We start from the raw sequence: 14,108 nt of genomic DNA on the forward strand, positions 1-14,108 counted from the left end.
TATTGAAGGGTTATTAATTACCCTAATTTTAATGCAGTTGTCCCAGGGAATAGTGAAGACTGAGGAAAGAGAGATGGGGAAAGAGCCAGTAGGTGGCAGCAAGCACACATAAATTCCAGCCCACTGTCTCACACAGGCAAGGCCACGGAGCCCCCAAACAATTAAAATAGTAACAGCAAAGATGACTGATCACAGATCACCACAACAGATATAAATAACAGTGAAAAGGATTGAAATACTGTGAGAGTTACCAAAATGTAACAGACATGAAGAGAGCACCTGCTGTTGGAAAGTGGCACCAACAGACTTGCTTGATGCAGGGTTGCACAAACATGGTATCTGCCAACACAATGAAGCAACACATAATAAAACAAGGCATGTAAGCAAAGAGGTGAAAGTGGCAATGAACTCCAAGTGAGCACAAAACCCAGTCCTCTGAGAGAAGGTGCGGTCAGAAGGCCTCATGATCTTGAAGGACATACACTGGGGAGGATGGGCAAGGCCTGTCAAGGAGGGGTGATTAGTCCAACTCAGCTGTAGAAGGGTTCTGCTGGAAAGTAACTAAGGATCTTGAAGAGGTGACTAAAGTTCAGACAATATTGAGTCGCAGGAGTAAGCCAACAGGGAACAATCAAGATTTCTGGTCAGGGGAGTAGACATGGCGTCATCTCTGCAATACACTCGGATCCAGCTGCAGGGGCCTGAAGGCAGGGGAATCAGTGAGGCCACAGGGTGGAAGGGGACTAAACCCATGGGTGGGCTCAAAGGTGAAAGTTTTTTATTTGTAAACTCCGTGGAGCCAGCAGCAGTGGCTTGCACCTGTAGTCCCAGCTACTCGGGAGGCCAAGGCAGGAGCACTACTTGAGTCCAGGAGTTTGACACCAGCCTGGGCAACACAGTGAGACCTTGTCTCCGAACAACAACTAATCTTTGGGAAGCATTTCCATGGTGAAGAAATTGCAGTATCTGTTCCGTTTGCTATGAGAGCACTTTTGGAACAGAGATCAGTCGGTTTCGATGGTTCCCATCATGACAGAGAGGAAGGCTGCCTCCAGCCAGGGGAGAGCTTGGCGGTAAGGGAGGGGCTCCTGAGGAGGGAGGCACTCCGTCAGTTTTAGGCTTCAAATGCATACGCAGATGTTCAAACGGGTCCTTTGAATAGAGTGTTTATTTTCCTGGAGAAATAATTCGTTATACTCTATCATACCATGCACACTTAAAATAGCTAGACAAATAGAAATATAAACACACTTGATCTTCAGGTCAGCCTTTTAAAGTTTTCCTTTTTTTTTTGCAGTTTTTGGCTGGGGCTGGGTTTGAACCGGCCACCTTTGGCATATGGGGCCAGCGCCCTACTCCTTTGAGCCACAGGCGCTGCCCAGCCTTTTAATGTTTTATAATTTTTGCAAGGCAACACACCTTTGACATGAGAAGAGGAAAAATTCTTAATGACTGAAACATTAATTTCAGATCCACTGAGATAGCCTCAGAGCAATAGAGAAATAAATGGCAAACTTACCTGTTAATACTGTTGAGAGAAAAATACTTCAAAACCCATTCATGTAAAAACATAACCCACTTGTAGGACAGAGAAGGGGTAGGCTCAGATGATGGCTCCACATTAATCTTCACAATATCCTTGTTAGGTGGGTTTAACATTAATGTAATTATCTTCATTTAACAAGGAGAGAAAACAAAAGGAACTGCCCCAGGGTTACAGGGCGAAGCTGTGATGTCCAGCTTGGCTCTCTACCTTCCCACTGTAACAGAGAGAGGTCTACCTGATGAACAGAGCGCCATGGTGTTAAAAATGCCTATGCACCCAAGTATGTAAACACTGTTAAAAACGCAAGTGCTTTCATGAACCTCTCTAAATAAGTTACTGTGATAATGCAACACAGCGATTTTATTTTTGAACCAGTAAGGAAATTTATAGTTGCAAAGACAAGGTATTACTAAAAATTTTTATATGATTAACTATAATATTAAAACTCCCCAAATCAAAAACCAAAACAGCTTACTACATACTGCAAGGGGGAAAAAAACCCTAATTTAGCAAATGCAAAGCTATCCACAATGTTGTTTTCCTTGATCTTTTCTTTTCTCTCAGTTGCCTAATCATATTTTCAGCTGGGCAATAAAAATTAAAGTTCTGAGCCACATCATCTTTAAGCTATAAAATTGTAGCTCTAAAAATTGGAGCCAAAATTACATTTGCTTGTTGTCCCAAATATTTTGTAATATTATGTGGGAAATTATGCTAAAACTTGGTGTATAGGTATTAAATGTGGAAGTCTTTTGTGCCACCAGAATATTTTCTAGGGCAATACAGCTAATTTTAATTTCTCATGGGCTGAATATTCTATCTTAATATTTACCATTTACCTCTGAAATCTACCTTTGCTCACAAGAATTTCCCATCAACATTACATTGATGAAGTAACAGTTAATTTCACTATCTATAAATCGTTTGAAATACAAGTTTAAACTTAACAGCTAATACTATCTGTAAATATTTTCTGCACCATTTCAATTTTCCAATATCAAATTAGACTACAAACTGATCCAGGTTGGTTATTTCAAAAACTGAATGGAGATTTTAAAAGAAAAATAAATTTTTATATTTTTTCACACACATTTGCAATGCACCACCTATCTTTGCCTGATGTGTTAGCTATGACAGTAGCCACTGACTAGCATTTTGTGAACCTGAAAGTTTCCCTGAGAAGTTCAGTTGACTGTTGGCACCCTACTGCTATGTGGAAGCTCAAAAAAGAATGTTAGCACTCAACAGTTAGTGTCAAGGAACACTTAGAAGTCTATCTTTCCACTATAAGTTCTTAGACCTGAAATTCTATTTTAGTGCAGTAATTCCTAAAGGCAGTCTTCTGAGGACCAGTATGTTTGGGCCTCATATACCTTGGCAAAGAATATTTCCTTTCCACTAGGTTTAAAAGACCATTCGATGCCAAGCACGGTGGCTCCAGCCTGTGATCCTGTGTGGAGCCCACGGCAGGATCGTTTGAAGCCAGGAGTTTGAGATCAGCCCTAGCAACATATCGAGACCCAACCACTACAAAAATATTTAAAAAATTAGCCAAGTCCCAGCTACTTGGGAGGCTGTGCCTGGAGGATTGCTTGAGCCCTCAAAAACCTTATTTCAAAAAAACAACAAAAAAGTAAGGTCTTCAAGGAAGGCTTTTCTACAATTGCGTCCTAGATCAGCGAATGCTATTTAGAAGCTGTGAATATGCAAGTTCTCTTTAAAAGGAGCATCACCATCCTCAGCATCTATATTACGCATCACGGGATAGACCGAATATTAACCAAATGCTACTGGGTTAAATGGCTCAAGAGATCACATTTATTTTCAACAACGGGTATATTTTCAAACACCAAAAAGAAATGAAATGGAAAGCTATAACCAATTCCAATAAAAAGCAATGCTCATTTTTCTGGCTCAGGTGAAACATGGTTGCTTCCTTTCATTGGTTAAAAATAAAGTCTGGGAAAATAAAATAACCTAAGAAATGCAGTTCAATGCTATGACATCATGAGAAGATTCTAAAGAGAATGAATTTTCTCTGACTTTGATTAATGGTTCTGCTGAGGTATAAATTATCTCCTGTCCCACAAACTTTAAAAACAAGTCACAAAATCCACATTAGAATATAAGTTTTTTAATTTTTATAAATAACTTATCTGTTACAAAGATACCCAGCTAAATCACAAAACCATCAACTCAAGATATCCAAATTACGTTTTATTAATAAAACAAGTAAAAACTGATGTATCAATCTTCACATAGAACTGCAGATGAAGCTGAAAAACAAGGCCTATTTTTAAAACAAAATGCATCAAATGTAAGGGCTTTGGGTCTATTGTCTAATTAACTAGGATTGTCATATTTCTTCCCATATACAAAACGCAAAGCCTGAAAGTCAAGGCTTTGACATTCATAGAGATCACCTGTAATAATCCTGTAATAAAATATAGCCACTTGCAAACATTTACAGTGGGTGACAGTCTACATCATCTTCTATCTTTTGCTATATTTCAGCACTTCCCTTAGCCCCATTCTAAGTACTGATATAATTTCATAATTCCATCTTTTCCAATGCATACTGTTATTTCTTTTTCTTGATTCCATTTAGTTATATACATTCCTGATCATCTGAATATTTATTTTCCTTACAAAAATATATCATCAAAATAAAGAGATGCTTGAGGTTGCTTCAGTGTTCAAGTTTGCTTGTTTTTCTTTTTTTCCAGCTTTTCTTCAGTTGTCCTAAATATGACTCTCCTTGTTTCATAAATACATAGGATACTGCCACCAAGTCAGGTGTAGAAATGGATTGCCCTGACAGTAAAGCATTTAAATTTCTCTCCAAAAAAGGGCTGTAGATATTGCCGCTATTGCTGGTTTTGAAACTATACTTTCCCAATAATCAATCTCTTGTGAAAGTTCTGTAGGCCACCAGCAGATGCAGCAAGTTTAACCCTGTTGTTCTGTCAGTGGGTTAAAAGTACCTTTTGTCTTCCTTGTGGAAGACAAAACACTGCGTTGCGTCGCCTCCACACTGCTAACGTCAGTATACACTGTGACTTGCAGACAATTCCTATGAGAGTGTCTGTGACTCACTGTGCTGCATCTGTATGTCTTCACAGAACACTGGCATTCACGAGGGCAAAGTACAGAATGAGTAGAGAAAATTATTCTGTGCATAGTTTCATCTCATTAATGCTTTTTTATTTTAAGGCATTGCTTCTCTCAGGTAAGGCTTAAAAAGGGACATGATCGTGCTTAATCACTAAAGGAAAAAAGAAAATTAGTTAACAAAAGGCTATTACACTATACACATAGAAATATAAGAAAATAATAAAGAAGAAAAGAAATCACTTAAAGCAGACTCAGAGATCTGTACAGTAGGAAAAGCTCTGGGTATTTCACTGCGTGTTTGTACAGACGATGCGTGCTGCTTTCCTTTGCATCTTTAGCCCCTAGATGCTGGCTTCACAGAGTGGAGACGTTTTCAGGGAAGACAAAGACAAGGCCAAGAGTACCACAGATGTGTGAACTTCTTCCCCTATCCAATGGCACTATGCAGCAGCAAACAGTTTTTAAATAGTTAAACCTTGTTCCTTTTCTTCGTGTATGTAGTGTTTCACTGAAAGCTTTACAGATAAAAAAGCTATCACTCTATTCCTTCCTCCTGTCAAAATTCAGTAGTGACATGAGGGGAAAAGGTACTGGGAACACCTAGACATTTACATAACGAGAATTATCCATAAGGGATACTGGTAACACTGTACATGGTTAGGCAGCGGGCACCCAAGTCTTCTGGCAGATTACTTTTCATGTGATGAATTTCAATTGCCCATGACATTATACTGAGGTATTATTAGCTCTGGGGGCTGACATCTAACATTAGCACACCACCATCTCGTCACACCTTCAATTTGACAAAACCCTCTGTAGCAGTGAAACTTTTCCCTGATGACAGACTAGTTTCTTGAACATCAGATGTGGTTTTAGGGAAGATATAGGGCCTTTTGGCTCAGAAATGCCTTGGCATTTCACACTGTTCACAGCGGATTAAGGCTGGATGGTTCAAAAAAGTACAGGCAGTACAATTCCACTGAGCTCCCTCATCATCTTCTGTGTCTTGAGTCTTTGGTGTTTTGATGGTGGACCTTTGATCTGTAAGGAAGCAAAAAAATTATTTTAGAAGTAAAAAAAATCACAAAGTCTAAAAAATTACTGGCAACTTCAAACACCAGCTGTACTGCACAGCACGAAGCAGCTTGTTAACCAAATGAAGCATCCTGCTGAAGCTGACACACGTTTGATCATCACCAACATCTATCAAGCTGGTACTCTAGCTACATGGGCATGATATTAGCACCCCCATATCTAGAAACCAGCACCATTTTCTTCAATTAACAGCAGGAGAAAGCATATCTATCGAATAGTAAAGATTCCCATAACATCACGTAAGATTGTGAAAAGGTGTCCTACTGCAAAACAATATTGACAGTCTCATTAAATAACGTTAGAGCAGTGGTTCTCAACCTTCCTAAAGCCACGGTCCTTTAATACAGTTCCTGTGGGTCATGACCCACAGGTTGAGAACCGCTATGTTAGAGTTTCATTTTCCAGTTAAGTAGTGTTTATGATTGTTTTCAACCAGAAATGGAAGTTTCTGTAAATATACTTTCTCTAATCTGATAAAACTGTTTAAGTCTTAAATGATGCCAAAAAAACTAACTAAATAAATAAAGACAAACTAATTTTTAAAGTCTTACTGAACCTAACAGACCCTGGAGAAGTAAATCAGTATAAAAATATTGTCATACTTTATCGCTTTTTTATTTTTTACAGCATTTAGTACAGGATTGAGAGTTGTGAGAATGGAGTTCTCTCCCAGCTTTGCTATTAACTCCTGATTTCTTTGCTCTGTGATCTTAGACAAATCATAGGTCTAATGTTTCTTACTTTAAAGTAAAGCTCAGTGTAGCTTTAAGAGGCCAGTGTTCTAGAAGATTTAAATGGGTAGTGATATCTTAAATATACAGAATAATTATATTCTTGAAAGGTTGTTTCTACTATGAAATTACATTTATAAACCTACTTTAAAAAATCTGGGTCTGATAATAAATTTAGAACAGTATTTCTACAAATTATTTTTGGGAAGTTTAAAAGGAACATGCACTGTTGGAGTTCTCCTGTTAAAGTTTATAATTTGAAGGTTCAAAACTATGTTAAAACAACGTATACCAATATTCAAATTCTACCTACTTTACTAAGTTGGTATGTAAGTAAATGATAACCTTTCCTCCTGCTCTAAAAGATAAACTATTGTACTTAGTAGATGCAGATATAGGAATTTTTAACAACAAATTTAAAATAATCAAGTTATTTGGTACCCTGTTCCCCATCAGTAACACCTTACTTACTGATTAGTCTTACAGAAATTTTATTATGAAACCCCAACTTTTGGTGTTGGTTAATCCACTGTCACAATGTTTGCCACATGTACCTACACTGTGAATATTATTTATATAGTACTTGCCTCAAATTTAAATTTAAAAAATCTAATTAAGTCCTTTAAGTAAAAATATTTGAAAAATCAAAGGTCTGACAATACTAGTTAGTAGGCTCTGAACACATTAAAAGAAATATAGTTTGAAAAAATTTGACTTCTTTCCTCTAAAATCATTTCACACTCCATGCCTGGGAAACATTTCACAGAATAATTGTTTTAATCTGAGGAGCCATCTTTCTTACTGGAATTAAGATCTCAGGCATTATTAGTTAGAAAACATTCCCACCTGGAGCATTTTTAGTAAAAGTTTGTCTATTCTTTTTGTTTAACTACAAAGGTTAAAATTTTAAGAATGGGGACTGTAAGGAAGTATCTTTTTACATTTCAATCTATTATTTTAAAAGTATTTAAGGCAATCAATCCATAAGGGACCTACAAAAGTTTTTTAAATGAAAAATTTTCAGTGGTTTTCTTACATTTGCATAATCTCATTTGGTATTTAGAATTACAAATATTTTTATTAGGTGCATTTAAAAACTAAATAAAGCAAAATTTAAAATAAAACAGGAAGTCAGATTGCAAAGAATGACATGTAATTTCCGCATTTAATTTTAGCTGTTAAAAAAATCTCCACATTGTACAGCAGCAGAACTGATTCCAAGGACTAAGCCTCTGTGAATGAAATTAATGTCTCCCTACTTCAGCTTTAATGCAAAAAATGACTGATACCATATTTCTACCCAAGTATCCACCATATAAATTTCTTTCTCAAAAACCTTTAAGTACTTTTTTTTTCTTTTATTTCTCTTTTATTTCTTTTTGTACATCAGGCAGGTTTGAGGGAAGGAAAATTTCAAACATAAACAAAAGTACAATGAACAGTAAAATGAGCCCTCACGTACCTATTGCTTCAATAATTGTTAAGACCAATCTTACTTCATTCTATATTCCTCCTCCCTCCCACTCTCAATTTGTAAATAATGGATTATGCTGAAGCAAAACAGGAATCTTTTCACGAGAAAACCTAGTATCAAAAGTCACTATGAAAGTTGTGAGACAGACTGTATTATGGTCCATTATTTCATTTTCAAGAAATCAATCATCAGTAATGTCCTTTCTGATTCATCTGTGCAAGTTTCAACTGGCTCCACTTATCAAGAGTTGCTTGTTTTCATCCACACGGCACTCAGCCGTGTCAGCTATGGAGCACTTTGTGATGATTTTCTATGATTTTTAAAATGGGTTAAATAAGTCTTAAAGCTTGTTATTGATTTCTAGTTTCATTCCATTGTGGACAGAAAAAATATCTGAAATGATTTCTATCTTCTTAACCTTGACTTTCTTAACTTTGTTTTGTGACTAACATATGATCCATCCAAGAAAATATTCCATGTGTGCTCAAGACGAATGTGTATTCTGCTATTGGGTACACATTCCTATATGTGTTGTTAGGTCTATCTGGTCTATAATGTTCAAATCAGAAATTTTTTTTACTAATTTTGTCTAGATATGCTATTATTATAAGTGCAGTATCAAAGTCCTCTATTATTGTATTGCTATCGATTTCTGTCCTCAGATCTGTCCATATTTATTTTATTTATATCCTCTGATGTGGGGTGCATATGTATTTATAACTGTTATTATTTTCCTGTTGAATTGATCTTTTACCATTATGTACCTTCTTTGTCTCTAGAGATAGTTTTAGGCTTAGAAATCTTTCTTGTCTGACACCATTCTCTTGACTTCTTTTGGTTACCATTACAAGAACTCTCTTTTGCCAAAGTCTACGTATGTCTTTAAATATAAAGTGAGTCTTTTATAGATCCTGTTTTTCTAATCCATATGTCTACTCTATGCCTTTTTGATTGGTGAGTTTAATTTACTTACATTTAAAGTAATTATTGGTGAGGACTTACTATTGCCATTCTGTTGTTTCCTGTTTATTTGGCAGTTATTCTGCCCCTCTTTCTTTCTTCTGCTGTTTTGTTGTTATTTGATTTTTTTTTTTATTTGTTTGTTTGTTTTTGAGACAGAGTCTCACTCTGTGCCTTGGGTAGAGTGCTGTGGTATCATAGCTGTTAGCAACTTCAAACTCTTGGGCAATAATCCTCCTGCCTCAGCCTCCCAAGTAGCTGGGACTACAGGTACTCACCACAATGCCCAGCTAGTTTTATTTTTAGCAGACATGGGGTCTCATTCTTATTCACTCTTACTCAGGCTGGTCTTGAACTCCAGAGCTCAGGCTATCCACCCAACTCGGCCTCCCAGAATGCTAGGAGTACAAGTGTGAGCCACTGAATCCGGCCTAATGATTTTTAAAAGTGTTTAACTTTGATTATTTTCTCTATCTTTTGTGTATCTATTATAGGATTTTTCTTTCTGGTTAGCTAGAGGCTTGTATCTGTTCGTTATACTTCTCTATTTTAAGCTGGTAACTTCAATTGCACATAAAATTACTACACATCTATCACTCCCACCCTGCCACAATTTGTGTTCTTATAGAGTTTGCTTTTTAAAATATTGTATATTCCATTAACACATTTTTACATTTTAACTTTCATATTAGGGTTAAAAGTAAATTATAAGCCACATTTACAATGTTATAATAATCTATACATGTGTATAGATTTACCTTGACCAATACTTGTTTCCATTTCTATAAATACTTTAATGCCTGAATCAAAATACATCTATTTTAAAATGTCTAAGCGATGTACATAGAATTCTGTGAAGGTCAATGATGTAAAATAATAGTCGATAAAAAATGATTTATTTGGAATTCAGAGTATTTTGATTACTTAGAATTATGTATAAATTAAACAAAACAAGATCTGCATAAAAAAAACTTCTCTAAGGTATCTTCCTTACTATAGGTGTAAAATTTTAAAGAATACAAATCTTTGCACTTAACTTTTTTTTGAACCAAGATTTGCTCTTTGGGGAGTATACAGTGATTTCCTAAAGTCATGCATATTATTCTTAAAAAGCTAAATATATTACCCCTTTGTATTCTACTCAATCACTAGCATTTAAATGAAAATACACAAACATATTTCTAATAAATTTATCTAAGAATGCCAAAATTTGAAATAATTCTAGAATGGCAGGTTGCTAAAAATAAAAATTTTCTAAAATCTTGCTCTTTAAAATGTAACAGATTTCACGCTTAATGATACACTAACCTTTGGGTTTTGGTGGCACAGGACCTACAAATCCAATATTGTCATAAAAGTTATGAATAGCGCTGGGATTAAAATGTGGTCCTGAAATATATAAAAAGTAAATATATCAATGTTTATAACTCAAAAATACTTTACTTTATTTTTAAGCAAGTATTTTTTTCTAAAAAACACCACATTATAAACAGAAAAGTGCTTTTAATTTATTTTGTCCCTCTGGTCACAAATTATATGTAAGGTTTCAAAATACGTCAAATATGATTTATTAGGTGTATTACAGTACTTAGAAACAAAAGTAAGAGGTAAATTGAGGAAGAAGTCTAATCAATGCTGACAAGACTTTAACAGAATAAGCAGAATCTTGTACTATGTGGAAAGTTAAAATTTAACAATTTAAAATATAATTTTAAACATGGATTTAAGCAATTAAATAGCTTTGCTGCATGTTAGTACAAAAACCTTGCATCAGTGCAATGTAATGGTTCAGATTTATGCACCAGCACTAACCTTTTCTCTCCAAAGTTAAATTATGGCATTTTTGAATGATTGTTTTAAGATAAACAGCTTAGCCAACAATTTATTTTTTATTTATTTACTTATTTTTTTGGAGATAGTCTATGTTGCCCTTGGTAGAGTGCCGTGGCATCACGGGTTACAGTAACCTCAAACTCTTGGGCTTAAGCGATTCTCTTGCCTCAGCCTCCCAAGTAGCTGGGACTAGAGGCACCCACCACAACACCTGGCTATTTTTTTGTTGCAGTTGTCACTGTTGTTTAAGCAGGCCTGGGCTGGATTCAAACTCGCTAGCCCTGGTGTGGGCGCTGAGCCTTAACCAACAATTTAAAAGAAATAAAACTAATTGCCTTCCAGCTTGATGAATTCTGGAACACACTCTAAAGTGTGATTAAGGGCTTCTTTTTTGTTGGCTTCCTTCTCTTTCCTGTTTTTTCAATTTTGTGTATTTCTATTATTACCTCAACTTCAGAATTAGGTTTAAGTGTTAAAACTTCCTTTTAATTTTCTATGGAACTGAATTAAATTGTAAACATTTTTTACTATAAGAATAAATTATTGCTTGTTACAAACAGCTCAAGTATAAACAACTAACACAGTCCTAAGTTGTCCTAAGAACAGGACAACCTTATTTTCATTTTGTTCTCTATTTCATCAATTTAGATAGAGCCATTGAGATGGCTCTTATACTCTTAAATTATACTCTTAAATTATACTCTTAAAAGTAACATTTTTGAATGTTACTTATGATTCTTAAAAGAAAAAAGAGCCATTGAGATGGCTCTTATACTCTTATATTATACTCTTAAAAGTAACATTTTTGAATGTTACTTATGATTCTTAAAAGAAAAAAAGGAAATAGGAAAAATTTATATGAATAAGTATACGGTAGAATTTCTATAGCTGACCACCTCTCTACATTGACCACAGCCTTGAGCTGACATAATTTTCACACACCATGTTGACCAGTTTGTTATAGTCCTTTGGGTGGTCAACTTATAGAGGTTCTACTGTATTTCAATCTCAATAAATATTATTGTAAGAGATTCTACTAATAAAATAAAAGCAACACTCTGGCAATGCTTCTAGACATAGTTAATCATTGTCTTTCCTTAACATATGACTAAAGTGGATCCAAAGCATATAAAATTTATCAAGATACTCCTCTACCAAGTACATAATTATTTTTTGAGCGCAAAGAGAAAATGTGTTTTAATACTATTTAGCTCCAAAATCAAATGTTCTGAGACAGAAAGGTTATGACTGAGAAGACTATTTTTAGCTACAGGGTAAGAGCTGGTAGATTAATATAATGAATTTGAGCTGAGTATGCGCTGAACTTTACCTCGGGCTTGAAAAAGATCAATTTCTTTGGTTAAGCAGTCAATGTCAATCTGGAGTTGTCTATTACAACTTCTTAACTGCTGCATTTCTTCGAGCTGAAAAATAATTCTATGTAAGAAAGGCTGGCATTGAATTTTCATGTAATTAGTTAATAAAGAGTGGCAGAGGAAAGTAAGGACAGAAAAATAAATATGAATTAAGAGCATTTGTGGAAATTACATCAAGACACGCACTTACGGCTGATGGCCTGTTCTTATGCTCAAGCATAGAGGTCACAACAGTTACATAAAGACTTACTGAAGGTATCTGGGATATGGAATTTGATCTTTTCAGGCGCCTTCGAGTTAGATTATTTTCCATTTCATTGACCTCAGATTTTAGTTTATCCAACTTTTTCTTCTGAATCTCAAGTTCTCTTTGAAGTCGTTCCATTCTGGCCTTCTGGTGTACCAATAGAGCTGCAACACATATTAGTAAACATGAAGACTCACCCACTTCAATTAGCCTTTCAGTAGACTTGGGAAAACAAAACAAATGAATATTTCTGTGATAAGAATTTGTGAAGAATTACAAAGCTACATTAAAACAAATATTTTGAAATTAAACATTACAATTTTCAAAAATTTTAATGTGAGATTATTTTAATTAAGCAAATGTCACTTTAAGTTTTAAATTTTTTTTTAGGATATGGAAAAACTCACTTAATGGCTGAAGACAGCATTTTAAACCTGTAACTTCTCTCAAGGTTCTCTAGTCTAGTCAATTAACTTAATGGTATCGAATTCACATCTCACTTTTGTAAAGGGTAAGCCCTTTTATACCAGTCTGGTGTGTCTGATCTATCAGTGAGGTATTCTAAATATGAAAATCTTATAGATATTTTAGAAGTAAATGTGGAAAGGGTTGAACCCATTTTGATGTATACGACAAATAAAACAGGTAGACTGATTTCAATCCACATGAATGTTAACATTATCCAATTGCAAAGTAAAAATGATACAATTTAATCAAATGCTTGTATTTTCTTACAATCAGATTACGTTTTATGAAAATATTTTCCCAAGATTTCTAAAGAAACAAAATAAGCAATCAACCTTGCAGCACGAACAATGAACTGCTTAGGAAACCTTATTAAGCTATAAAAACTGAAGGTTTTTGTAACATATCCTTGGATGTGAATCTCATCTTTTAGGATACTAGACTGGAAGTGAAGATACCTGAATCTACTTTTATAAAGAGGCAGTTTGGAATGATTTTATAATACTTTGAAAAAACAAGAAGATTTGAAAGAGTACCTTAAACAACCTCTAGAAATAAGAGTCATTGTAATGAAAAAGTCAAATAGATTAAACAGAAGATGAGATACAGTCGAAGACATGGTGCTTTGTCAGATAGATCTGAGAATGCAGAATGCACAGAGACAAAGTAATAGGGATTGAAAGCTTTCACAGACATCAAAAAAATGAGTTCCAGACAGCAACAACAGAGAAAATAGACAAAAGGCAAGATCTGAAGAGATATTTGATGAAAATGTTCCAAAAGTGAAGGAAAAAAGTAAAACGTTTTAGAAGATAATGAAATAATTTGTTCACCTAAATTATTAAAGAATACAAATGAATAAAGACATATTCAGACAAAGTTTGGAGGAATTCATCAACTATGGATAACTGCTGAAATAACTACTAAAAACGTGTTGTGATAAGGGAATCAGATACAAAAGGAAGGAATGACGAGTGAAGTTTTGAAAAGCTCTGACTAAAAACAAAAATAAAGGCTATGATGAGGACGAAGGATTGGCTATACAAAGCAAAACTAAAATATTAAACAAATATAATAAATTGGAAGTGTACATATCAGACGTAAAATATTCTGAAGTTTTTTTTTGTTTGTTTTTGTTTTGAGACAGAGCCTCAAGCTGTCCCCCTGGGTAGAGTGCTATAGCTTCACTGCTCACAGCAACCTCCAACTTCTGGGCTCAAGGGAGTCTCTTGCCTCCGCCTCCCAAGTAGCTGGGACCACAGGCGCC

General features: G+C 35.0%; 1 protein-coding gene across 1 annotated transcript in view; it reads right to left on the minus strand.

Annotated features, from left to right (window-relative positions):
- Nucleotides 1-3,660: 3,660 nt before the first annotated feature.
- The window catches only part of TAB2 (TGF-beta activated kinase 1/MAP3K7 binding protein 2), a 71,097-nt gene continuing 60,649 nt past the window's right edge, over nucleotides 3,661-14,108 (minus strand). The window contains exons 5-8 of the mRNA XM_023513498.1: nucleotides 12,380-12,540; nucleotides 12,084-12,177; nucleotides 10,229-10,309; nucleotides 3,661-5,701 (exon numbers count right to left, since the gene is read on the minus strand). Of these exons, the coding sequence (XP_023369266.1) occupies nucleotides 5,559-5,701; nucleotides 10,229-10,309; nucleotides 12,084-12,177; nucleotides 12,380-12,540 (479 nt within the window). The 3' untranslated portion in view covers nucleotides 3,661-5,558. The remainder of the gene's footprint in view (nucleotides 5,702-10,228; nucleotides 10,310-12,083; nucleotides 12,178-12,379; nucleotides 12,541-14,108) is intronic.

This window comes from Otolemur garnettii, unplaced genomic scaffold (assembly GCF_000181295.1).
Source record: "Otolemur garnettii isolate 467f Iridium unplaced genomic scaffold, OtoGar3 scaffold00042, whole genome shotgun sequence".
NCBI lineage: Eukaryota > Metazoa > Chordata > Mammalia > Primates > Galagidae > Otolemur > Otolemur garnettii.